This window comes from Pipra filicauda, unplaced genomic scaffold, assembly GCF_003945595.2.
Source record: "Pipra filicauda isolate LSUMZ 115617 unplaced genomic scaffold, ASM394559v2 scaffold274_size1021923_pilon, whole genome shotgun sequence".
In the NCBI taxonomy this organism is placed as follows: domain Eukaryota; kingdom Metazoa; phylum Chordata; class Aves; order Passeriformes; family Pipridae; genus Pipra; species Pipra filicauda.
The window spans coordinates 292796-315443 of record NW_024104392.1 but is presented as its reverse complement, the minus strand read 5'-3'; the positions used below and the strand labels follow the sequence as shown (position 1 = coordinate 315443).

Below are 22648 nucleotides of genomic sequence, written 5' to 3'. Positions count from 1 at the left end.
AGGGACACAGTAAGAACTGAGCAGGGTTTTCAGTTATCTGAATTTGACTGCAAACTGCCACACAGATGCAAAGTGGAATTCAGGTGCAGCATGACTGATTCATTATATTATACAGTTGCACAATTTATCTTCTCATTATACTAATATCACAAAAATCAGTCTATTACTTTAACTGGAACTTTCCTGCTACACTAAGTAGACATCAATATCCTTATAATAAAATGTTTTGAACAGCAAACGAAGGCAATAGGTTTGAGAAAGTGGACTACAACTGTCACCTTTTGCCATGCTTCAGTTTACCTGACAAATTAGAAGTCAAGAGGAAGGGAGGTATTCTTGCAAGAAATAAGGGTTTTCAAAGCCTGTTCGTTTTAATAGAAGTTGAGAAAATGAAGAACCTTTTTGAACTGGGCAAATACACCTTGATTTAAATGGAAATTGTGAGCAAACCACTAAGAAATCCTAGGAGTTGGAGAAAAGCTATTTTAAGCTATTACATATGGTTTGTGTTGCTAGGGAAACCTCTTTACAGTGTTCATTTAGCACAGATGCTCAGGAAAGCTCTGTGTCTCCATGTCATACCATTTCAGAGCACTGTAGAAGGTGAAGAAATAGAGATGCACATATACACATAGGCAGACAAAAATATCCCTGTAATTCTATCTTAGTCATGTTCAGTGTCTTTGGTGGAAGCTTGTTCTTTCTGTTTGTGATGTGACTACGGTGAGAAATCAAAAGCTTTGCAATCGAATCCCTGTTTTTAGACTGAAGATATTTGTTTGAACATCACCTTAATGTTTTTCGATTTGAGTTCATGTTTTAGACAGTCATCCACACAGAGCAAGAGGTTTGCCTTTGCCATCTACGCAGTGAAAGTACAAGGAGAAAGGTCAGCTCTGATACCACAATTTCTGGCCACCCTTTTGACCCTAGGGCAGATGTGACTTGCCAAAACATATCCTATAACCTGCTCCATGCAGGGTTTACTGTCACAGTGCCCTGCTTTATCTCCTCAGTGCCCAGCTAGGTGCCAGCATGGGGGGCAGCTGCAGCCTGTTGGGATCAGGGATGCACCTGCCTCTCTGTCGAGAGGGTGGGAGGGCTCAGACCCCAACTACAGCTTTCTGTAGAAAGTTCTCTATTTTGCCTGTTACACCAGGGAATTCTGTGCTTTTCTGGGTCCTGAAATGTGAGTCAAAACATGTGCAAATGCTGTACTATGATTATATCAAGAGTTTTAAACCAAATGTACTGTTAGAGCAATACTTTGTAAAAAGCATTTAAAGATGAAAATGCTTGTTCTGGGTCATGATTTTCAGGACTGTCTCACAGGGGTCACTCACAGAAAACTGTCTCCAGTCTGTCCAGCCCATTATTCAGTTTACAGAAAGCTCCCTGTAAAGGCAGAAATTCCCTCCTGTGCCATAAGTTACCCTCACCCCCTTCTGTGTGCTGGGACAGAGGCTTAGGATGGACTTTTGATCTTTCTGTCTGAGATGCCTGACCCAGTAAAATCCCCCAGCAGTGCAGCCAACACAGTCTGCTGGTAGAGCTTGTCACTGTGGATTTAGGAGCAGTGCAAGACAGATTCCTGGGAAGCTGCAGCCTGGTGATCCTGCAGGAGCCAGGCTGTTCAATCAGAACACACTGAATCAGTGAGACAAGCACAGAACGGAACAAAGCTGTAACTCAGGACTAATTTTTTTCATGTTATTTGTTTTTTCATTCACTGGAAGGATCCCAAATTCACCTATAAACAAAATTTAGGATGGCTTGTTGGTACAATATGCTGAGAAACTCACTCAGCATGAAGCTCCCATGGGATGCCACAAAGCAGGAGAGTTGTGTGTCTCTTATTGCTTCACTCAAATGGAGCTCAATTACTCGCTGGCTGTTCAAAGTTTCCTTGCACTTTTCCACTTGATGTTATAAATGAATCCAAAGCTGAATTTACCACAACTAATAAAAGAACAAAATCAGGATTGGAGGGACAGTTTGACCTATTCAGTGGAGCAGGAGAGCTCTGCTGTGTTTACTAACACACTACTGAGCTTTCATTCTCCGTCTGAAATAATTTCCTTATATATTTAAACAAAATACATCAGGCTCATATGTCACCTTGAAATTTTCACAAGTTGTTTTGATTCTCTACAGTTCCTAAAACATCTTTTGTTGTTCCCCATATGTCAAGCCATTAAATAAAGGCTGTGATTCCACTTTTACTGGCTACTGCTATGACAGTTCGTAAATCAATTGATGGTAAAAGCTACAACTTTTTACCTTTCCTAATGAGTAGCTTTCAATCATAACCATAATTTAAAATAATTTTGGAGAAGGAAATAGCTTAAATGTGAAACTTCTAATTTATATATTTACAATTTTCTCATCTGTTACTTTTTTATACTGTAAACTGTTGCTGAGGTCCTTTCAGTTTTCCTATATCCCAAGTACTCTCTCCAATGGAAGACCAATTTCTAATGAAGATTACTTGGAGGAAGGACTTGCAATGCAGTAAGTGGTCTGTACACTCATGGCAAGACAGAAAGGTAAAACCCCAGTAAAAAAGGGTCTTGACCCAGAAGTAACACAAATACAGTTACAGCTTTGCCTGTTCAATTTAACAATTGAATTTCACATTGAATTTGGAGGGAGAATCAATTTTATTCAATGAAGAGGTTCTCAGAAGACACTTTTTAGCAAAAGGTGGCAGGAAAGGCTGAGTAGCTCTAAAATATTTGATTAGCTCCCATTTCATCTTGCTGGGGGAAACAGAGTCAGTGGTAACACAATAGAACATATGATATTGCACAAAGATTAAATAACTATTAGTAGTTTCCTACAGCCATAAGAGAAAACTGTATCAGAAACTTCCCAAAGGAGAAACTGGAGCATAATAATTTCCACAGAAAGGAGCATCAGTGCTTTCAGACCACCCTTAAAACATTGAGATGGGAACAGAGAAGTGTTCTAAAAGAAAAGACTTTTTCTTTTAGATTTGAAATCCTCATTAAATTTATTAATACCTTCATTCAGATTTTAAATTTTTGGGAGTCACATGACCATAGGATCATAGGAAAATTCGGGCTGGAATCAGGATCTCAACCCAACCCCTGCCCAAAGCACAGCCAGCTGTGATATCAGCCCAGGATGCCCTGGACTTTGTCCAGTTGGGTCTTGATAACCCTCTAAGGATGGAGATCCTACAACGTGGGAACAGTCTGAGGCATATCTTGCAACATATTTTCACTGAAACAACACAGATTGCAAGCAGCCTAAATAATCAATTCCTTCTTCAGGAGGCAGAAAACCAATCTAAGGGAAGATTTGTGTCTTCTCTCCAGACTAGATATTAGAGCATATTATCACATGCTTCATTTAGTTATTGCTATATTACAACCTCAGCAAAGCTGTAAGACATATTTTATTGAATAAATGCAATGAAGTTGCTCTGTTATTTTCTGCAAGATCACATTACAATGCAATTTTACCTCTCTCCAGCCTAGAATAATGAATACCACTCCAGGAAAAAGTCTGTCATAATAATACTATAAACAATATTTTCCACAATTCATATCAGTAACAGACTTTCAGCCTTTATTTTTCTTTTGATTTAGTGTATGACTTTTATTTAGATTTCATGTTTTTATTCCAATTCAATTTCAGTGAGCTGAGGCTGACACAGACCTGGCTCCTTGGAGCAGTTATCACTATTATTGGATAAATGCCACTAATGGCATCAAGAATACAGGTTTTACTGAGACATGTTGTCAGAAACAGGGTTAAATACACTTGATATTTTCAAATAAAAGCAGACCTAAAATCCCATCTGTAAAGGTGGCAAAGACAATTCTCCTTCTGTTTTAGAAAGGTGCTGTGGACTCATGAACAGAGGTTTCCTCACTAACAGATTCCTGTAAGTTGCTGTCTCAAAAACTTACTTTTCTGAGCAAGAACAATAGATGTTCAGTGGATATTAATTCCTGACATTAGCAAAAATGCACATAATAATGAATATTCTCAGGTAGTAAAAAAAGTGAAGGTCAGTGACAAAGGGTAAGAAGAAAAAGATAAAGCACAATAGTCTTTATAACATTAACAATTCCTTCCAGTAAATATGGAAGGGCATTCACTGAATTTTGGTTGGATTGTACTGATTTGAAAGAAAATCCCCTCAACTGAGCCAGAAATGAATACAACAGTGTAAGTTATTCAATTATCTTCCCAGACTTATATTTATGTTTTCTGAGACAGAAAACAAGAAGGTAACAAAGAGCTGGAGGATACTTATCAGGTTGTCTGTACCTATGAACACATAGAAATATTTGGCTGTAACAGAGGGAAACACAGGGTACAATTACACAAATAGGAGAAGGAAGGAATTGACCACAGATAAAATTATGTAGCAAACAAAACCTGGTAGAATAGAACACTTCATTTACCTCTCACATGTTCTTTCTACCTGTGAGGCTGAGCAGACCTTTACACATCTCTGTCACTCTTTTCTAATAAATCTGTAACTAGGACAGAGCACACTGGTTGAGTAGGTTAAAAATCACATTTTTTCCCCCATTGCAGCAGTGTTTAGCCTTGAATGAGGTACAGATCAGCTGAAACAGGTGAGGAGATATTTTGGAACAAGCCCATAGAATTTTACATGACTGTGTAAGTGTCACAAAGTAAAACCTGAAGTGGTGCCTTCAGCTGGTGGGGATACATTTAATGTATCTCTCAAGCTCCCCTTTGTTCCATTTTAGCCAACAGCAGTAAAAGGGGAGAGCATAAAGCAGGTCTTCTTCCCCACAATCTCTCCCATCAGGAGTCTTTCTGAAAGGTGCTTAATGAAGTAAGAAACTCAGAGTTAATTAGTTTCATCTGTCAATAGTCAGGCTTGGAGTGAAAACCAAAGTTTTTTTGCCATTGGCTTGTATTTTGTTTTCTATGTCCTCTAACTAAAAATGCCACAGGCTCCTATCCAGCATTTAGCCATTATTTTTCATTTTGTACATTTTGACAGCTCCAAATAGTGCTATATCATGCCTTCTGGTCACGTCATTTTTTTTGTTCTTTAGAAAGATTATCACTGGCTACAAGGAATTTGAGCAAGAAGTGCTCAGCCTTACTGAATTTCTACTTCATGACTTTTAATTTTCCTCCAACACACTCATGTCATACAAATGTGAAAGTGGAAATCATGCACTGCAGTGATGACTGCTGTTGCGCTGTTGGAATCTCTGCTAACCAAGACAATAAGTATTCCACAGGGTTTACATTCCTTGCATGGTAAATTCCAGTGTACAACGACTTAATACTGATTCACCATGCCAGACACACAATCTTACCATGCAGGGAAACACTTCTGGCTTCTACAGGAAATGGTTAAATCAACACACAGTACAATTTCCCACACTCTTCTGGGTCAAAGTTTTTTGCCTGTACCCTAAAACCTTCACACTGCAAAGAGTAAATAATAAAGGAGACAAATGCAGTAGAAATGTCAAGGCAGAGTTTGGGACAATTACTGATGTGGTATAATTTTATCAGCATCAATTCATACAGGTGCATCAACTATACCACTGTTTTTCCTGTGTTCAGAAATGGCTTCCTAACTGGAATATTTTATTTCTCAGCTAGCTGCTGGTTTGTCTCTAACAGATGCTGCAGCTCTATCACTGATGTAGCAAAACAGACTCTCTGAGTCTCCAACCCCACGACATTGCCCAGAAGACAGAGGGTCAGAGCTCACACAGCTGCACAGACAGAGCTGTCTGTGGGGGGGTTGCACTTTTCTTATATAAGCAAAAATAAATGAGAGAAAAGGAAAATGATGAGTTGCATTGTATATATTGCTGCACAAACAAACTGAATTGATGAAGGTGCAGTTTTTTCTCAGGCCTTGTCACAGCTAAAGCACAAACAGTGCCCCACAGTGCTGGAGTCACATTGAAGCTTCCAGCTGTGATAAAGTCTGGAGGATGTCTCATGTCCCTCACTGGTACCCATGTGCTGCTGGTGGGATTGAGAGCGCAGAGGGAAGGTGACCCCAACCCCAAATCTGTAAGTGACACCAGGAACTGAACTGTTATCTGATCAAAGTGAATTTCACAAACATCATAGCAGGTTAAAAAGATACATTCAACAAATACCCATTCAACAAATATCCAAGAAGAGAAGTGGTCACCGTAAAAACATAAATAATAGCCTTATCAACAAAAACAAAATTAAAACACTCCAACAAATCACCCAGTTTTCCTGCCATATTAGGCTTCTAAGCTTCCTTATCATCAGGTTTAATTTCTGGTTTTGATCCCAGTCATACTGAATGAGGCACTTTAGAACATACTGAATTTAAAAAGGGACATGGCAAATAAATGGTATTTATGTTTTATCACATTCTAATTAAATAATGAGGAAATGTGAATTTATCCTTTATAGACTGATTAAAGAAGAGTGCTCTGCTGGTTAAGGAAGAGTACTTCACAAAGACAGAAGATAAATTTTACATAATTCAGAAACTTAAAGAATTATAGGCCTGGAATGAATCAAAAAACTTATTACATTAATTCTGACTTAAGAAAAGGTGAAATTTTACCTCCTCACACCACTTTTGAGTCCCAGCTTGCTCAAGGTTCAGTGTAATCTCAGTTACCTCTCATTTCTTCACCTGTGTTTCATTTAAGTAATTACTCACACACAGGTGGAAGCAGGTCTTGGAAAAGTAAAAATTTGCCTAAAGGTCAATGAGGCAAAGGCAAATATGTCTCTCTGAATTTAAATGTGTTGCTATCATATATCCATGTAACAACTAAACTCTGTTTCTATCATATGATTTTCTGTAATAAAACTATGGAGCAGCATCAGGAGCAGGATTTGCCTGGAATTCTTTCAGCACTCTGTCTGCCTTTGGAAGTGAATCCCTGAGAAATTTCAAGCATGGATAAACAAGTTATTCATCCCTCTTATATTTGTTACACTTAAAACATGCCATCCCAGCTCGATTTTGAAAATGTCATGTGAAATAGTGTCAGGAGTCATCCAAAAGGCGAGATGACTTTTGACAACTCCTTTTTTTTTCCCAGTAAGCTTTGGTATTTTGTATAAAAAACCCTACAATGTTCTGACATGATTCATTCTGACCAACCATGCTGGCTAGTATTTATGTCCCTCTTGTCGTCTAGATGCTTAATGCTTTTTGAGTATCCCTTCAAGTATTCAGTTTATATCATCTGTTTCAAAAATCCATGTTGCTTTTTAAAAATGGGACCGTATTTTCACTATCCTTCACAAACCCTTACAGAAAAACTCTGAAATTATTTCACTTGGCTCTCTACCTAAAATGAAATTCATAGAACTTGGCTACTTTGGAATAATCTAAATATAGATTTCTCTCTCTAGGCTAAACCACATTTTAAGCCATTATTGCCAATGCTGATGGTGTTGTCACAACTCTGTGTTCTAGTGAACGCTAACGCAAAAATGACATTAAGAAATTTGGGTTCCTGATTCTTCAGAGCAATTCATTGATAATTTTCCCTCCTGATTGTGTGGATAACTAATTCTTTGGTCATCATACTGCTAATGTACTGTAGGAAACTTTTATTCTTCATATTTATTCAGATTTTGTTTGTCCAAACTTGTACACATTTCATAGAAACAGACATTTCTCTACCTGCCACACGATTCCTTTCTGAGTAGGAAACCTTGAGTTCTCTTAACGTGCCATTCCCACCACATTAATCCATCCCACGCAGAACAGGATCTGACAGGCAAAGGGATTCCTACCTGCCCACTTGGAGCTCCCTTGCCTGTCTTCGTGCTACATACACTAATAAAATTCAACAGAAAAACTCAAGGATACATTTCCTGGCTTCTTCCTTTAAGATACTTTAATCTCTGACTTCTTTAGTTCACTGGTACCCACTACCACATTCTGAAGGTCAATATTTGAGTTTGACAGTCATACACTAAGGAGAATAAATATTTATCTTTGAATTTAATTTTCCCCATCCATAATATATTTTACCTACCATTTTGAACCAGCTGCTGAAGATAAACCAGCAATTATAATATTAATATCTATTAATATTAATTGAGTACTTTCTTTTGCTTCCAGTATTTTTCAGTCTCTGAAGACCATTGCCTTTGAAATAATTAATTATATTGGTGGTATTTCTGCTGTAGTTAAATGTGACTACAAAACATGTGAAAAAAGTACCCAGGACTAAATGAAATAATTAAACTTTCAGGCCCCTGAAAATGATTCTCTAACCACAGATATATACAGACTATTGGGAATTATTGATTTCACACAACTAGTCCTGTCTAGTTGCAATAGGGACGGTTGAGTATTATTTTAGTTGATTTCTGCAAACATCAAGGCTTACATACAACACTTAGGAGTGGATATAATCAATCTGAAAGAGATATTTTTTAGAAAAGTAATTTTCTGAGAATCATTACAGAAAACTTAAGAGAAAAATAGCAAAACAAGAATGTTACAGAGTATGAATTTGGCATCAAGTAGCTGATGCAAAACTAATGAGCATATAATCCAATTTTGCAGCTTCTTCATTTTCAATGAAGCATTGAAGGAAAACAAATAAGAAAGTAGAGTCATTAAACACACTGAGACAAATTAATTTTTGTAAGCCATAAACTACAAAGGAAACACATTATAGGTGAACTTGGTTTGCCCCTTTTTCTTTAAAAATAAAGTAAAATAAAATGGGTTTGAAACTGCTAATAAAGAGCTTCAAAAGAAAGACAGTGAGTTTCTAGCTCTGATTTGGTCTATCTTAATGTATTTGTAATTAAAAGTATAATACTGATTCAACCTGATTTACCCCTTTTATTTACCATTTTTTTTCTCTGTTTTCTGAACTAGATGCTCAATTGTGGATGTAATCCAATATTCTGCTAAATTTAATACATTAATTTCATTAAGAGATCTTTTCTAATCACTTATGAAGTTGCATTTACAGTATCAAAGACAACCAGGAAATTTAGTCAACCAGCTGCCATTATATCCTAGTTGGGCTTGGAAATTTAAAATTAAATACATGTTTGTCTAAATAATCTTTAGCTAAAACAGTGTTGAATATTGCAACATTTTCAAGATGTGTGATATACATGCATGTGATATAATGCATTTATATCAAAAATGCATTATTATTTTATTAAAAACAGATCAATAGATGGAGAAATATTTTTCTAGGAGAATGTCAAAAAGGTGTTTCAATCTGCAATCCAATCCATACTAAAAAGCAGTAAGGAATCGTGTTTGGAAAAGAATAAGATGAGTATTTATAAATGGAAGAGCTAACAGAATTCTGGAGTGGGAGGAATATATTTATATTGCGCATTTCCATGAAAGGCAGAGAACTTTGTCCTCATTATTTACATTCAGATACTAAAGGCCATACAATGAACTGATTCCATCAACCTCTAGTTTGGTGATTTGTCTAGAATTATATGCTCCTCCTGAAATTATCTTTAGATTCGTTGTTATTTAGTAATATAATTTAATGCACAAAGTAAGAAGAGAAAGAGAAATAAGACCCAGGAACATGTAATATCCAATATTTCCTACCAAAAGATATTTTAGCTTTTAGTACCACAGGAAAATAGGTTTGGTTTTGATGTGTTCTGTTTGTGAATGATCATTGATGCAAAACTGTTAAAATAAGTCAGTGGAACAACCTACTACAGATAAGTGTAGTAAACTACAGTTTATGTGCAGCCTTATGAATGAAAACTTCTAGACACGAAGCAGAAAAAGGTGGAAGAAGGCACGGTAAGACCAGAATCAGGAGTGCTTTATAATTTTAATGATTTCTGTGCTGCCTTTTGAACAAAAATCAACGGAACGAGCCTTTATAGCGCTGCACTCACGGCCTCTGTCCCTGGCAGGCTGTCCACGACCAGCAGCTCCCTGGGAATGACCTCCAATGGCTCCGATGAGTATTTCCAGTGCACGAACCACGCCGAGCAAACGTTCCGCAAGATGGAGAGTTACCTGCAGCAGAAGCAGCTCTGTGACGTGCTGCTCATCGCCGGCGACCAGAAGATTCCAGCTCACAGGTACCTCCCCCAGGATGGGTGATATGGCTTCATGATATCTCCAGCTTATGCCTTCCCTGCTTAGCTATGAGTGAACAGTTGCTATAATTAGGGCATCAACTAGTGTGGAACAATCTGATGTAATCAACGTTTCATACCTCTTATTTTCAATGGAAAGAAACTCAAGCACAAACCGCTGGCATTGTCTGTCTTCTCTTCTTGCTGCTGTCACACTGCAGTAAGATCAGTGAAGAAAATCTGCCTGAACAAGCACTTTGGGACAAAATTAGATTACTAATTACTCTCTTAACTTTATTACTTGCTGCTATAAGACTTGAATACTACGCTAAATATAATGTTTCTATTGTGCGCACTATTTATGACATAACAACACTGAATTTTCTGCCTGCTATTGAGATTAGGATGTCATTTGCTGTCTCAAACTGCTCTATTTCCAGGCTGGTTCTAAGTGCAGTGTCTGATTACTTTGCTGCCATGTTCACTAACGATGTGAGAGAAGCAAAGCAGGAGGAGATCAAGATGGAGGGAGTGGATCCCGAGGCACTGAAAGCTCTGGTGCGCTACGCCTACACAGGTAATTCTGCCTCCCTCCCTGGGATCTCCCAGCTTCTGGTTCTAAAGTTATACAAACTTATTACATATATTTTTATGAATTAATATATGAATTTTCATAGAATAGTTTGGGTTGGAAGGGACCTTAAAGATCATCTGGTTCCAATGCCCTGCTGTGGGCAGGGACACCCTCTACTAGACCACATTACTCAGAGCCCCATTTTGGGAAAGGTTTTTCTCTAATCACACCTTTATTTTTTTTTTACTTAGGTTTTTTTTCAACCGAATCAGATCTAACACTGTTAAAATTCCAACAAAAAAGTTCCAATTGCTGTATTCAAAATCCACCAAATCCTGTAAGTCTGTTAAAACATATGTTTAGAGAATCCTTCAGCAAGAAAGGAAAATGAATTTGTGAACCACAGGACACTTCTTTCCAGAGAGGAACCGGGGAGAGACAAACTTTCAAATAATGAAAATACAAGGAAAATTACTTAACATTTTAATTTTTTTTTCCCCTGTATGGAAACTGCACAGGAATCCTGGAGTTAAAAGAAGACACTATAGAAAGTTTGCTGTCTGCAGCGTGCCTTCTACAGCTCTCCCAGGTTATTGAGGTGTGCTGCAACTTCCTCATGAAGCAGCTCCATCCTTCCAACTGCCTGGGGATCCGCTCCTTTGGAGATGCCCAGGGCTGCACGGAGCTCCTGAAGGTGGCACACACGTACACTATGGTAAGGGGAACAAGCTGGTTGCTTTCCAATTATAATTAGGGAAAGAAATATTCACTTCTGTTGTGTAAAGACATACTTAGTGAACTTTAATTTGCAGTATGAGTGGTACCTATTTCTGCCAAAAAATGTAATAGGGGCCTTAAAATGGCTATTTTCTAGAGTCAAACAGCAATGGGCCATTCTTACGCTCTTTATTCCACACAAAGGAAATTCTAAAGCTGATTTTAAGGTGAGACAGACATAAAAAAAGTCAAAATAAAGAACGTATTGGAAAGATTTGGAATGTTAAAAAGCAGCACATCCTTGACTGGAACATAATCCTCCTCTGGCTCAAAGCAAGAAATGAATATTCAGAGCGTGGGAAACAGAAAAGCGAGATAACTTGCTGTGAAACCAAATCGAGGGATAAATATTCAGGGCAACAAGATGTGCTATCACAGCTTCAAACACAAGAAGAATAGCAACTGCTACAGCTAAATAGATATAAAAAGAACTACTTGTTAGGAGACACATGGCAGCTTTATGCTTGAAATATTAGTGTAGTATGTCAAACAAGTTTAGAGGCTCCATAATATGCAGTGCTCTCCAGCAAGAGATTGTACACATCCACATGCTGCAGTGAGTGAGTGGTGTGTGGGGGTTGAGGGCACTGGTTGTCCTCTTTCCTGCCACAGTAATGAATGGTTTGTTTAGCAGCAATCTACTCTCTTTTTATATTTTAAAATTTGAGAAAAAGCATTTAAGATAGATGTTCACTCAGCCTGTCCATAACAGTGTTGTCCTTGCAGCTCCACACCTTTTTATACCAGCCAAAATCAGAAACTTCCCCCCTTTACTGTTGCCTCTCTTCCCCCAGCAGGCCCAGCACGAGTGTCAGCTGTAAGCATTTAAAACTGATGGGTCAGATTTCTGCAAAGCTGAAATAAAATCATATACTAAGACTTAACAACCTAATAACTTAATAAGAGATCCTTTTTTGTTCCTATTTTTTTTAACCCTTTGGATCCTTCAGTCTTTCCTGGGAGTCAAACCTTTACTATTCTTTGAAACAGGGTGTCACAGAAATGACAGTTGGGTCTGTAAGAACTCTCTAGTGTGAAGGATCAGGATGAATCTATGACACTCAGCAGCACTGTGCATAAGCTTTATACTGCTTCTTCCTGAAATCAACTTCTACCACCTCTAGAACCACCTCCTGCACCTTTCATGCAACACAGACCAAGAATGCTGCCATGAAACAGGACCTTGTGTGCCATAAGCACACCCACCAAGTTTGCAGCTCCTGACAGCTTAGAGACAGAAGAGGAAATCCGCACCTGAAATCTGAAATAAATGTAAAGAAAATTTTCTTTCAAACCCTTGAAGCGAAATTACAAATAACTTTGGAGAATAAGAGATCATAATGCATAAACACACAAGTGTTGTGGAGGAGGATAAATAAAACATTCTGTTTTGTCTCATGTCAACCTCAACCACTTGAAAATGTGTACCTTAGGGAAAGTTGTACTGTAAATATAAAGACTGGTACATTTTTAGAAGATGATGAGCTATAAACACCAGACCCATTCAACAAAACCAGACACAATGGAGGCCTTCCCCTTCAACCACTTTGACCACTGATGTGAAGTATTAACAGTTTCCTGCCTGGTCTCTTTTTGTGCAGACAGAGCTGGTTCTGATAAACATCTTGTGCTATATTTGTAACTAAGAATGGACTGGCTTTCCTGTCCCTATTCTCTGAATGTCACAAAATATTAAAGCAGGATATGCACAGCAGAGCAAAGTTGACATCTCCTTTAATTGCCTCTGTATTTACATCCTTGAAGAGATATAGAACGCAAAGAAACCACTGAAAATAAACAGCACATTATCAATTACTAAAATTTCCTCATCTGCCCTATTTCAATCTGGTTTCCAAAGAAGATATATTAATTCCAGGTACAGAAATAGAAATTATATTTGAAATGCAGACATGAGTTATTATATTCAATTTTTTGCAAGTAACTTAAACCGCCATCTCTCTTCACCAAGTTTCTTTTTTGCCTTTGGAATTAGAAAAGTAAGCACACTTAATAAATGTTAATATCAACTCTATTATTGTTGTAACTCAACTCTACAATATACTGTTTTTATGAAAAATAATTATTTGAAAACTCTGGGGATTAAATACACGTGGCCATTTCTGGAGCTGATGACTTTTATCATAGCATTAGCTAAGAGAGCTCTTTGTTGGGACTTTTCCAAATTTTATTGCCCAAACAGTACTCTTAGAACAGTAAGTTGCTGTATTTTCTGCTACTAAGAGCAGATCTTACAGTCAACAGCTGGCCCAGCTCGTTCCAAAAGGATTGGAAGGTTTCAATGTAATTGGCCCAAATCCTTTGAATCTGTAATAGAGGGTACACAGTTCTTTGAATGCCCACTTGGCATTCATTCTTAAAATACACATTAGATGTTCAAAAGCTGCATATTAAGATCATGTTGATGGACAAACCTGCCAGTGCCAAATCCCTAAGCCAGGACACACTGACAAGAAGCCTGACAAACACAACTATAGCGTGGTAGTGTGGAAATGAACATTATTCTTCAGTTCTGCAAGAGTAAGGCAGCAAAAAGCAACCAAGATCTCCCTTAAATGGTAGAAGGACATTTATATATTGCACTTCCCTATACTGTGAAATGGAACAGGAATGAAATATATGCAAAGCCTACATTATCTTAGAAAAAGCTATTTCTATGTGTGAAAATCATCAGTGCATTGAAATCTTCTTCTATTTTTAGGAGCACTTCATAGAAGTAATAAAAAACCAGGAATTTCTTTTGCTCCCAGCTAATGAAATTGCAAAGCTCTTGTCTAGTGATGACATCAATGTGCCAGATGAAGAAGCCATATTCCAGGCACTGATGATGTGGGTGAGGCACGACTTGGAAAACCGGCAACGAGACCTGGGAATGCTCCTTTCCTACATTAGACTGCCCCTGCTTCCACCCCAGGTATGAACATGAAGGGCTGGAGTTTTTTGGTGGCCTTTTGCTTCTCTTTTTTTTTTTTTTTTTAAACTGCATAATCTATATATTTACTATTTTTAAACACAGGTAAAGAGAAATCACACAATGCCAGTGTAATTACTTGGCTCAGAATTACCTCTAAAAAATGTCAGTGTATTCCAAAAGCAGTTTTTCTTTGTTGGGTAGCAATGGTAATAGTTTTCCTCTAATAACACAGCGACTTAAATACCATGCAAAGATAACTATTTAGATTTATCAAACTGCAGGACAAATAAAACCCACTGCTTATTTCTTTATTGCCATAGAAAGTGACAATACAAATGTAAAAGGGCCTAAATTATTGCTGACTATTCTGAGCACTGACATTACTTGTCCCTTCAGACTGAAAGAGACATTTCAGCAATGAAGTTCCAGAGGTGGACATACTGTTTTATAGAAAGGTGTCACTAAAGTATCTGTGTCACAGAAGAATTTTTATATCTCATCAGAAAGACATTCAGGAATATCAAGACTGTCAGTAAGGTCACTACAGCCACTTTATGAATCTCCATGACCGGAGAAAGGAGAAATGGTTGGACTGAAGCTGCAAATATTCTACTTTGGATAAAGTAAAAAAGCACTATACACACTTAATTTTAAATACAAATTGTATCTTCTAATACTCACAGAGATGCCCAGCACTCTGTCTTAGACTTGCTTACTCACATCAAGACGAGTTCTGCATTCAGAGGATGCAGTACTACATTTGCAATTTTAACTCTTTTTAAAAGTTAAAAGTAGGAGGTAGGAAAAAAATTAAACAAAGACATCATACTCAAAGACCTTTCCCCTTCACCTTTATATAGTTTTGCTTCATTAAAGCAGAGTTTCCAGCAAAGCTCGAGTGACGAACTTAAAATGAGTATTTCAAGCTACCAATACTTTTATTGCTGAAATACCTGCAATTTTAATGATTTAATCTATGTCAAGATCCTCACTTTTCACCCCTTAGTTACTGGCCGATCTAGAAAATAGTCCAATGTTTGCAGACGACCTTGAGTGTCAGAAACTTCTCATGGAGGCCATGAAGTACCATCTGCTGCCAGAAAGACGGTCCATGATGCAGAGTCCTCGCACCAAGCCTAGAAAATCTACCGTGGGTGCACTCTATGCTGTGGGAGGTATGGATGCCACTAAAGGTAAGTTCAGGACTTAGTGCCATTGTGTTAATTAACTGTATTACAGATATCCAGGGAATATATGACAATTGTTTGAATATTTCTCTTCATGAAGCAGCAATTTAGGGACGAAAAAGAGGAAAAAGCAAATCACAAAACAGTATCCTTAGTATTAGAAGTTCTTTCTCCTTGCAAGAATCTGAAGTTTGTAAATGATATATATATCTTGAAGTGCAGACTAGAGAAGTCTGGTTCAGGTGGTGATTTTAAAATAAAGTTTTGTAGGAATTTGTGCATATAGTTGAAAATATTTCAAGATGAATTTAATGCTGAACCCTGTGGTCTATTTTCTGACAAAGTTAGAAGGCAGGAAAAACTTTTAAAGAAGAAAAACAATAAAACCAATAAGCATAACTAAACTACAGAGAACTCAACTAATGCTTATCAATACTTATTATAAAATACAAATGGAAAGACTTGCATTTTTCATGAGTGGAACAATATTTGCAGCTTTTCTTCAAGACTTCATACACAGCTTTTTTTTCAGGTTTGTAGTTGAAAGGTAAATATTATAATTGTATTCCAGTTTTTATGATTTGATTTTCACAACTGCAATCAGGTTACAGCTTTACACATTGAACTATTCTCTTTAGAAGGCAGAATATTAAATAATTTTCTCCAGGAACCTTAACTTCAAACCCAGAGCTTGGAGCCAGAGACCTGTAATTAGTTTAAAGTCTTGCAGCTTGCTGAACAGTATTACTTTTAGCTGTGTGAGTTCACTTTTAATAGAATCACAAAGAAGTTAATCCATTTCATGGTTTGCAAAAAGCTGCTGACGACTGGTTTTTCCCATCTGAGATCTTGCAGAGCTGCCTCACTATCTCCATGCAATCAAATAAAGTGTGAAATACACATTCAGAACCACCACAACAGAAAAAACACTAATTCCTGGGACAATTTAGCAAAATGAAGTTAACTGGAGCAATTAGTGGAGATTCATTAGTGATACTGAGTACTTAGGAATAAAACAACCATAAATTCAAAGTAATCTTTAAGCTAAATTCTACCAAAATAAGAGTAATATTTTCTAATGGGTTTTTCTTAGTTAAGGCTGTGCAAAGAAAGGGCTATTTCAGTCAACATCTGCTCTTCCTGTTGGTGCCTCTTTTACTCCTTACCTTGGAATAAAGCCAATTGTTTGAACTTTTGCCTTTTGATGGGTAGGATGAACAGCACTTCCTCTCCTCCCTGCTGTCCTCTACAGCTCTGACTCACACTTTGAGCCTGTCCTGGATTGTAAGATAGAGGAAACAGCGACTAAAGAGACCGGGATGCACTGGAAAAACAGCTCTGAGGAGGAGCAACTTCCACCTCTGGCAATAACACGCTGTCTGTGATAAAGGCAGACACACCAGGTCGGGTGTTCCAGGCAATGCCAGGCTTTGTGCTTATCTCAGGTGGTATGTGAAGTCAAATCTCAAATTCAAATGATCAAAAGAAGATCAAAGAGCTACTTTTGGGTTGGAATTTTGAAAAATGTGGATGTGCCTGAACCACATTAAGTTTTGAAACTTTCAAATCTTCCAGCCTCTGTAAAATTTACAGCCCACAGGGTATGTCTGAACACATTTATACCTTACTGCATTTCTCCTGTTTTTGAGTTAGTGTGTGAGATATTTCCTTTGAAGTGGAGAACTTTGGGGCACTCTCACATTAGCATAGAATAAATGAGAAGGAATCAAAGCGAAGAGGAGCAAACAGACTAACAGGATGGAAAGAACAGTCAAAGAAATCCAGCAGCTCAGAATAAAGGATGACAGGAAAGGGGAAAAAGTAGAACTTTCTTTTATTGCAGATGGAGTTGGTAGTTTCTTTTCCAGTTTATGCATGTGCAAAAGCACGTAGAAGAGAGAAAAGATATCATGAGACATCAGATATTTCTGGAGTTTAGCAAGTGATCTCTGACAGATCTCTAAACCAAACACTACCTTTTTATTTCAGCTTTATTGCATGGTTGTTTTGTTGTTGTAAATAATTTCTTAGCCACTAACTGCCTATTGTTATCTTCAAAATACTACTTTTCTCGTCTCAAATCCCAGTCAAAGAACAGGAAATCAGAAAACCTATTTTCCTTGTCTGGTTGCCTTTGGATGAGCTGAATTTGAGCTCCAGGGTGCACTGGATGTGCCCCTGGGAATTGCCTCTCCTGCCTGGGATCTGACTCAACCCTGTCCCTGCTGGGCTCTCTCAGCTCTCAGAGGAGCAATTACAGCTGCTGGGTGATGATGGGAGCCAGTGCTTGGGAAAGCATCAGTTCTGAATGGCAGGGACCTGGTGCCTTGAGAAGGCATTACTGGAAGTTCAGTGACCTGAAGAAATGGAAAATACAGCTTATATGTTACAGCAGACATATGTTACTGCAGGGCTGCTGCAAAGGAGAACCTCAGGGAGGACACCTGTGGGAACAACACGTGTACTCTCACACAGCTCTGCCTACTCCATCAGCAAAGGGAAAATACCCCACCCATTACTGAAGATGCATGTCCAGTTCCTCAGACAGACAGATACAAACCTTTTCTGGTTTGGAGATCATAGAATCACAGAATAGTTTGAGTTGGAAGGGACTTTGAAGATCACCCAGTTCCAACCTCCTGCCATGGGGAGGGACACCTTCCACTAGACCAGGGCCCCGTTGAACCTGGCCTTAAACACCCTCAGGAATGGGTAATCCACAACTTCCCTGGGACACCTATTCCAGTCTCTTGCCACTCTCACAGTAAAGAACTTTTTCCTAATATCTAATCCTAATATCAGTAGTGGTTTAGGCACAAATGCCTAAACTCTTAGGTTAAAGAGTAGACTGTTGTGAGATACCATATTCATAAGGAATATTAAAAAAATCCCAAAACCAAATCACAAAATCCCTACTCTCATTATATTTATATTAATAACAGATTTAACTTATCTCTGAAATTTTCAATGCTACAAAAAATTGCCATAACTTAATTCTCCATCTTCTTGCCCCAGCATACTCTCATAGATTTCCCCATCTTGTATGCATGCAATTAAAGCTTCTTCCTCACTAGGTTCACATGAGAACTGAAGTTCCCAGGGAGTGCCAGTAAAATTCCACACACAGAATTTCCATATTTTGTAATTTAATCATATTTTGTGTTGTACTGACTGCTGGGTACAGCTCCCCTCATGGCTACCCCATAATACTTTTATCTCTAACAGGTACCACTACAATTGAGAAATACGACCTCAGGACTAACAGCTGGATACAAATTGGCACCATGAACGGCAGACGGCTGCAGTTCGGGGTGGCAGTGATTGACAACAAGCTCTACATCGTGGGAGGCAGAGATGGGCTGAAAACTTCCAACATTGTGGAATGTTTCAACCCTGTCACCAAAGCTTGGACTATAATGCCTCCCATGTCCACCCACAGGCACGGCCTAGGTAAGAGGTGCTCTTCGCAAACGCCTTACAGTGCACATACAAATGAATTTTGGTTGACACAAACGCTGCTGGCATAACTTTTTAAAGCCTTGAATAACATGCAGAACTATTTGTAAAAGACATTTTTCAAAGGCAGAGTTGTCTATCATCATAATTTTATGACAGTGATATTAATTAGTATTCACCTGACACTGGTTTTCCAGAGTTAGTTTTGCTTGTAGAAAACTCCAAAAGCTAAGCAATAATGAAAATAATCAACTCTTCACATGATTTAATGGTCAAAAGATACATTTACAATACAATAACAACCTGATTTTAATTATTTTTTAAATTATGACTTGAGGTAAGCCCATAGGTACCAAGCACCTCTGTAATTCAGGTCAGGGCATTGCCCACACTGAAGAAAACATTGCAGCATGGAAATAAGTACGACTTCACCAGTTTTAATGTTGTAATTACAAGAAGTTTTACAGAGTTCTGCCACGGCTTAGTATCTGTGGGTCTTTAGTGCACAATAATCCTTATTATGATTCAGAATGAAGGAATACTATGAATATGAAATCTAGAATTTATTTCTGGAACTATAAAAAATAAGGCCGAGTTTACAGTTGAGGAGACTAATGGAGAGAATATGATGATTTCTGAAGGATTTATATATCACAGTTCTTATGAAAAAGCAGGGTTCTTTAAAGTTTACAGAAATCATTTATAAGTTCAAATGACATGGAATATTTTAATGAATAATAGAGAAAGATTGACCCAGAATTATTTGGTAAACCCTTGTGGCCTACATCACCTTCTCCACTTCTTGGTGGTGTAAGTGTAGTGTGGGGTTCTTAACAGCTAGTCCACAAAATTTATAAAACCAAATACTAGTAGGTAGCAAAGGGAAAGAAGACAAAACAGATTAAATAATTTTCATTGAAATCTTTACCAACTTCAGGGACAAAATTCTACTCAACAAGTAGGTCAGGGCAGTAAATTTGAGTGTCCAAAGCTTGGCTTCTCTTTGTGCATCAGCCTAGTTTGCAAAGCTCCCTCACACTCATAGCCCCTATTAACTTCAGTGTGATTCTGGGGAGAGTTAGACCTTTTGAAAAAAATCAGGACATGTATATTTAGGCCTGAAAGACAGATTTAGAAAACTTTTAAGCAGCCAGACTCCAACGTTTTGCCTTACCTAACAAAGGGAACAAACAGCAGGGTAGCAGCAGCAGCAGCTCCCAAAGGGGAGGCACCAAAGCCCTTCTCTCTGGAGAAGCACAATGGCACAGGATATGTCCACACAGAGCTTTGCAGACACAGCCAAGTTCACTCTCCTGGGCCTCAAGGACAGCAGACACCAACCAGCTCTTATCCAAAAGTGTGCTCCCCTTAAAGGCATTAATGTGTTATGGTCCTTTAGCTGGCAAGGACAGCCAGCCACCCACCCACTCAGGCTTTGTGCTGGCAGGACTACAGAGCTTCAGCAGGCTCAGAATTAGGACAAGTCATTGGTTTTGGGCATGTTTTTCATTGCCTGACTCAAATTTTGCCTTTCTTTAAATGAATAGCATAGTTCCTCATTTAGGGTCTCAAATTTGTTTCAGAACAAGGTCAGCAGAAGCGAAAGAGATAAAAGTCCAAGAGAACATCAGAACTAAAGCAGCTTTCCTCTAATCTTTTGGCAAAAGATAATGGTTATTTAGAAAACATGAAGTATTTTATCTTTGTTTATTCTGCCAAGTGAAAAGGCAGCTTTCAGATAGTTTAATACCAGCTGCAGTTGCTTATCTGCACACAGGGGATTGAAGTATGAAGACACTACTGGTCACTGAAATTATGAGGTAACTTGTCCCTAATTCTATCTTTTAAGGAGTAGCAATGCTTGAAGGACCAATGTATGCTGTTGGTGGCCACGATGGGTGGAGTTACCTCAACACTGTGGAGCGATGGGACCCCCAGGCACGGCAGTGGAATTACGTGGCCAGCATGTCGACCCCCAGGAGCACCGTGGGGGTTGCAGCATTAAACAGCAAGTATGTCAACAGGAAAACCTCTCTTTGCATTTTCACTTGCTTCCTTCTTTGGAAATGCAGTCTCTTCAATTTGCTTTTCCATCTTATAGTGATTAATGACCTCAAGAAAACAAAGAGAAAACACAATGCGCTGAAATAAGAGAGGAAAGGTTTTTCTTCTGCTGCATGGTAAATTGATTTCCAACTTGCAGTCATGTTTTAAACATATTTCAGACCTTTTAAGTTACAGCAACGTGAAAATGTTATTACATGCATATCAGAGTTTTACCTAGAACATAATTTATGGGGATACAAAATCAGCTACTTTAAAAAATATTCCAAATTTATATTTACACTTTAAAACCAGAGTGTCTAAGGAAGTGCCACTTGAAAGAACGTGTGCAGAAATGAAGTCATTCCTCTGTCATTTTGCATCTCCTGCATGCATCTACAACTTTTAGATACAAATTCACAGTCAAGAATAATTTTGAAAATGTTAAGGCTGTATGGTGTGTTTAAGGGAAGGAAGACAAGTTTATTAATTAGGTATGGAATAAACAGCTCTCTGTAAGTCTTATCCTACCCAGATTTGTTCTTCCCTCTGTTAATACACTGAAATTTTGTGTTAATGTATTTAAACATTCTCCTAAGATGCTAAAGCTTTTCAAGCACATTTGCATGGGAACAGACACCTGTGTGAATCTACTGTGCAACCTGTACTGAACAGTGTTACACTTTGTTGTAAATCCCTATTTGAATATAGTTGTATTTCAGAGTGAGGAAGAACAATATCCAAATCAATGCCTATCAAAATTCTATTTTTCTTCTTCAGTAGCACAGTCTCGTGCTGGAAATACAAAAGCCTTGTGAAAGACCCCTATGTTAGAAAACATGGCTTGAACCAACCTTCCTTCTTATTTAAATCTGTGGGAAGCTCTTAGCAATGACAGTTTGTAGGGGTCAGGAACGCCACAGACACAGGCAGAGAATTGCATTTACTTTGAACATCTTTCACTGCCTTCCCTGATCACTGTAAATTCCAGAGAAAGAGGAGGATAAAGAGCAGAAGCAGAGTTGTCAGCAAAGGGATATTTGTAAATGCAAAACTTCTTGACATACAGGTCAGGATTCTGCATTCAAACAGGGCATGACTCAAATCTTTAACTCCCAAGTCCAAGAGAAGCAGAACCACCTTTCCAAGTCCCTGCTGTACCTCAGAGGAAATGTTCTCAGCAGAAACTCCACCAGAAACTCCTGTTGGTACCTTCCACAGCAACATGCAGGAAACCTCTTTGTCAAAGAGGAAATCCAGCCCAAGCTTGACTCTGTTCTCAATCATTCCCGATACAAAGCTGTCTCCAGCCTGGCTGAAATCACGTCTGTTAGTCTAGTGATGTCATTTCTGGCATACCAGGAGATCAAATGTCCATCACTCAGTGGTCTAACCAGGCAGAATGCTTCTCCTTTTCCTGTTGCCCTAAGACTTTTTCTATTCAGCTCCACCAGAAAAGGCTTTACGTTTCTTTGGAGCAGCACTTCTGGATCAATTAGTGGTTCATTGAGAACATCAGTCAATAATGTTATATTTAGGCTTTTCCTTAGAGAAGGGGAAACAATACCATATTTATAGACACATTAGAGAAAACAAAGAAACTCA

The 22648-nt window shown here is 38.2% G+C and overlaps 1 protein-coding gene across 1 annotated transcript in view; it reads left to right on the top strand.

The window, feature by feature from the left end:
- Positions 1–22648, top strand: part of KLHL4 (kelch like family member 4) — a 37542-nt gene that overhangs the window by 9718 nt on the left and 5176 nt on the right. The window contains exons 3-9 of the mRNA XM_027737466.2: positions 9907–10077; positions 10515–10651; positions 11167–11363; positions 14145–14357; positions 15364–15550; positions 18770–18994; positions 20850–21012. Of these exons, the coding sequence (XP_027593267.1) occupies positions 9907–10077; positions 10515–10651; positions 11167–11363; positions 14145–14357; positions 15364–15550; positions 18770–18994; positions 20850–21012 (1293 nt within the window). The remainder of the gene's footprint in view (positions 1–9906; positions 10078–10514; positions 10652–11166; positions 11364–14144; positions 14358–15363; positions 15551–18769; positions 18995–20849; positions 21013–22648) is intronic.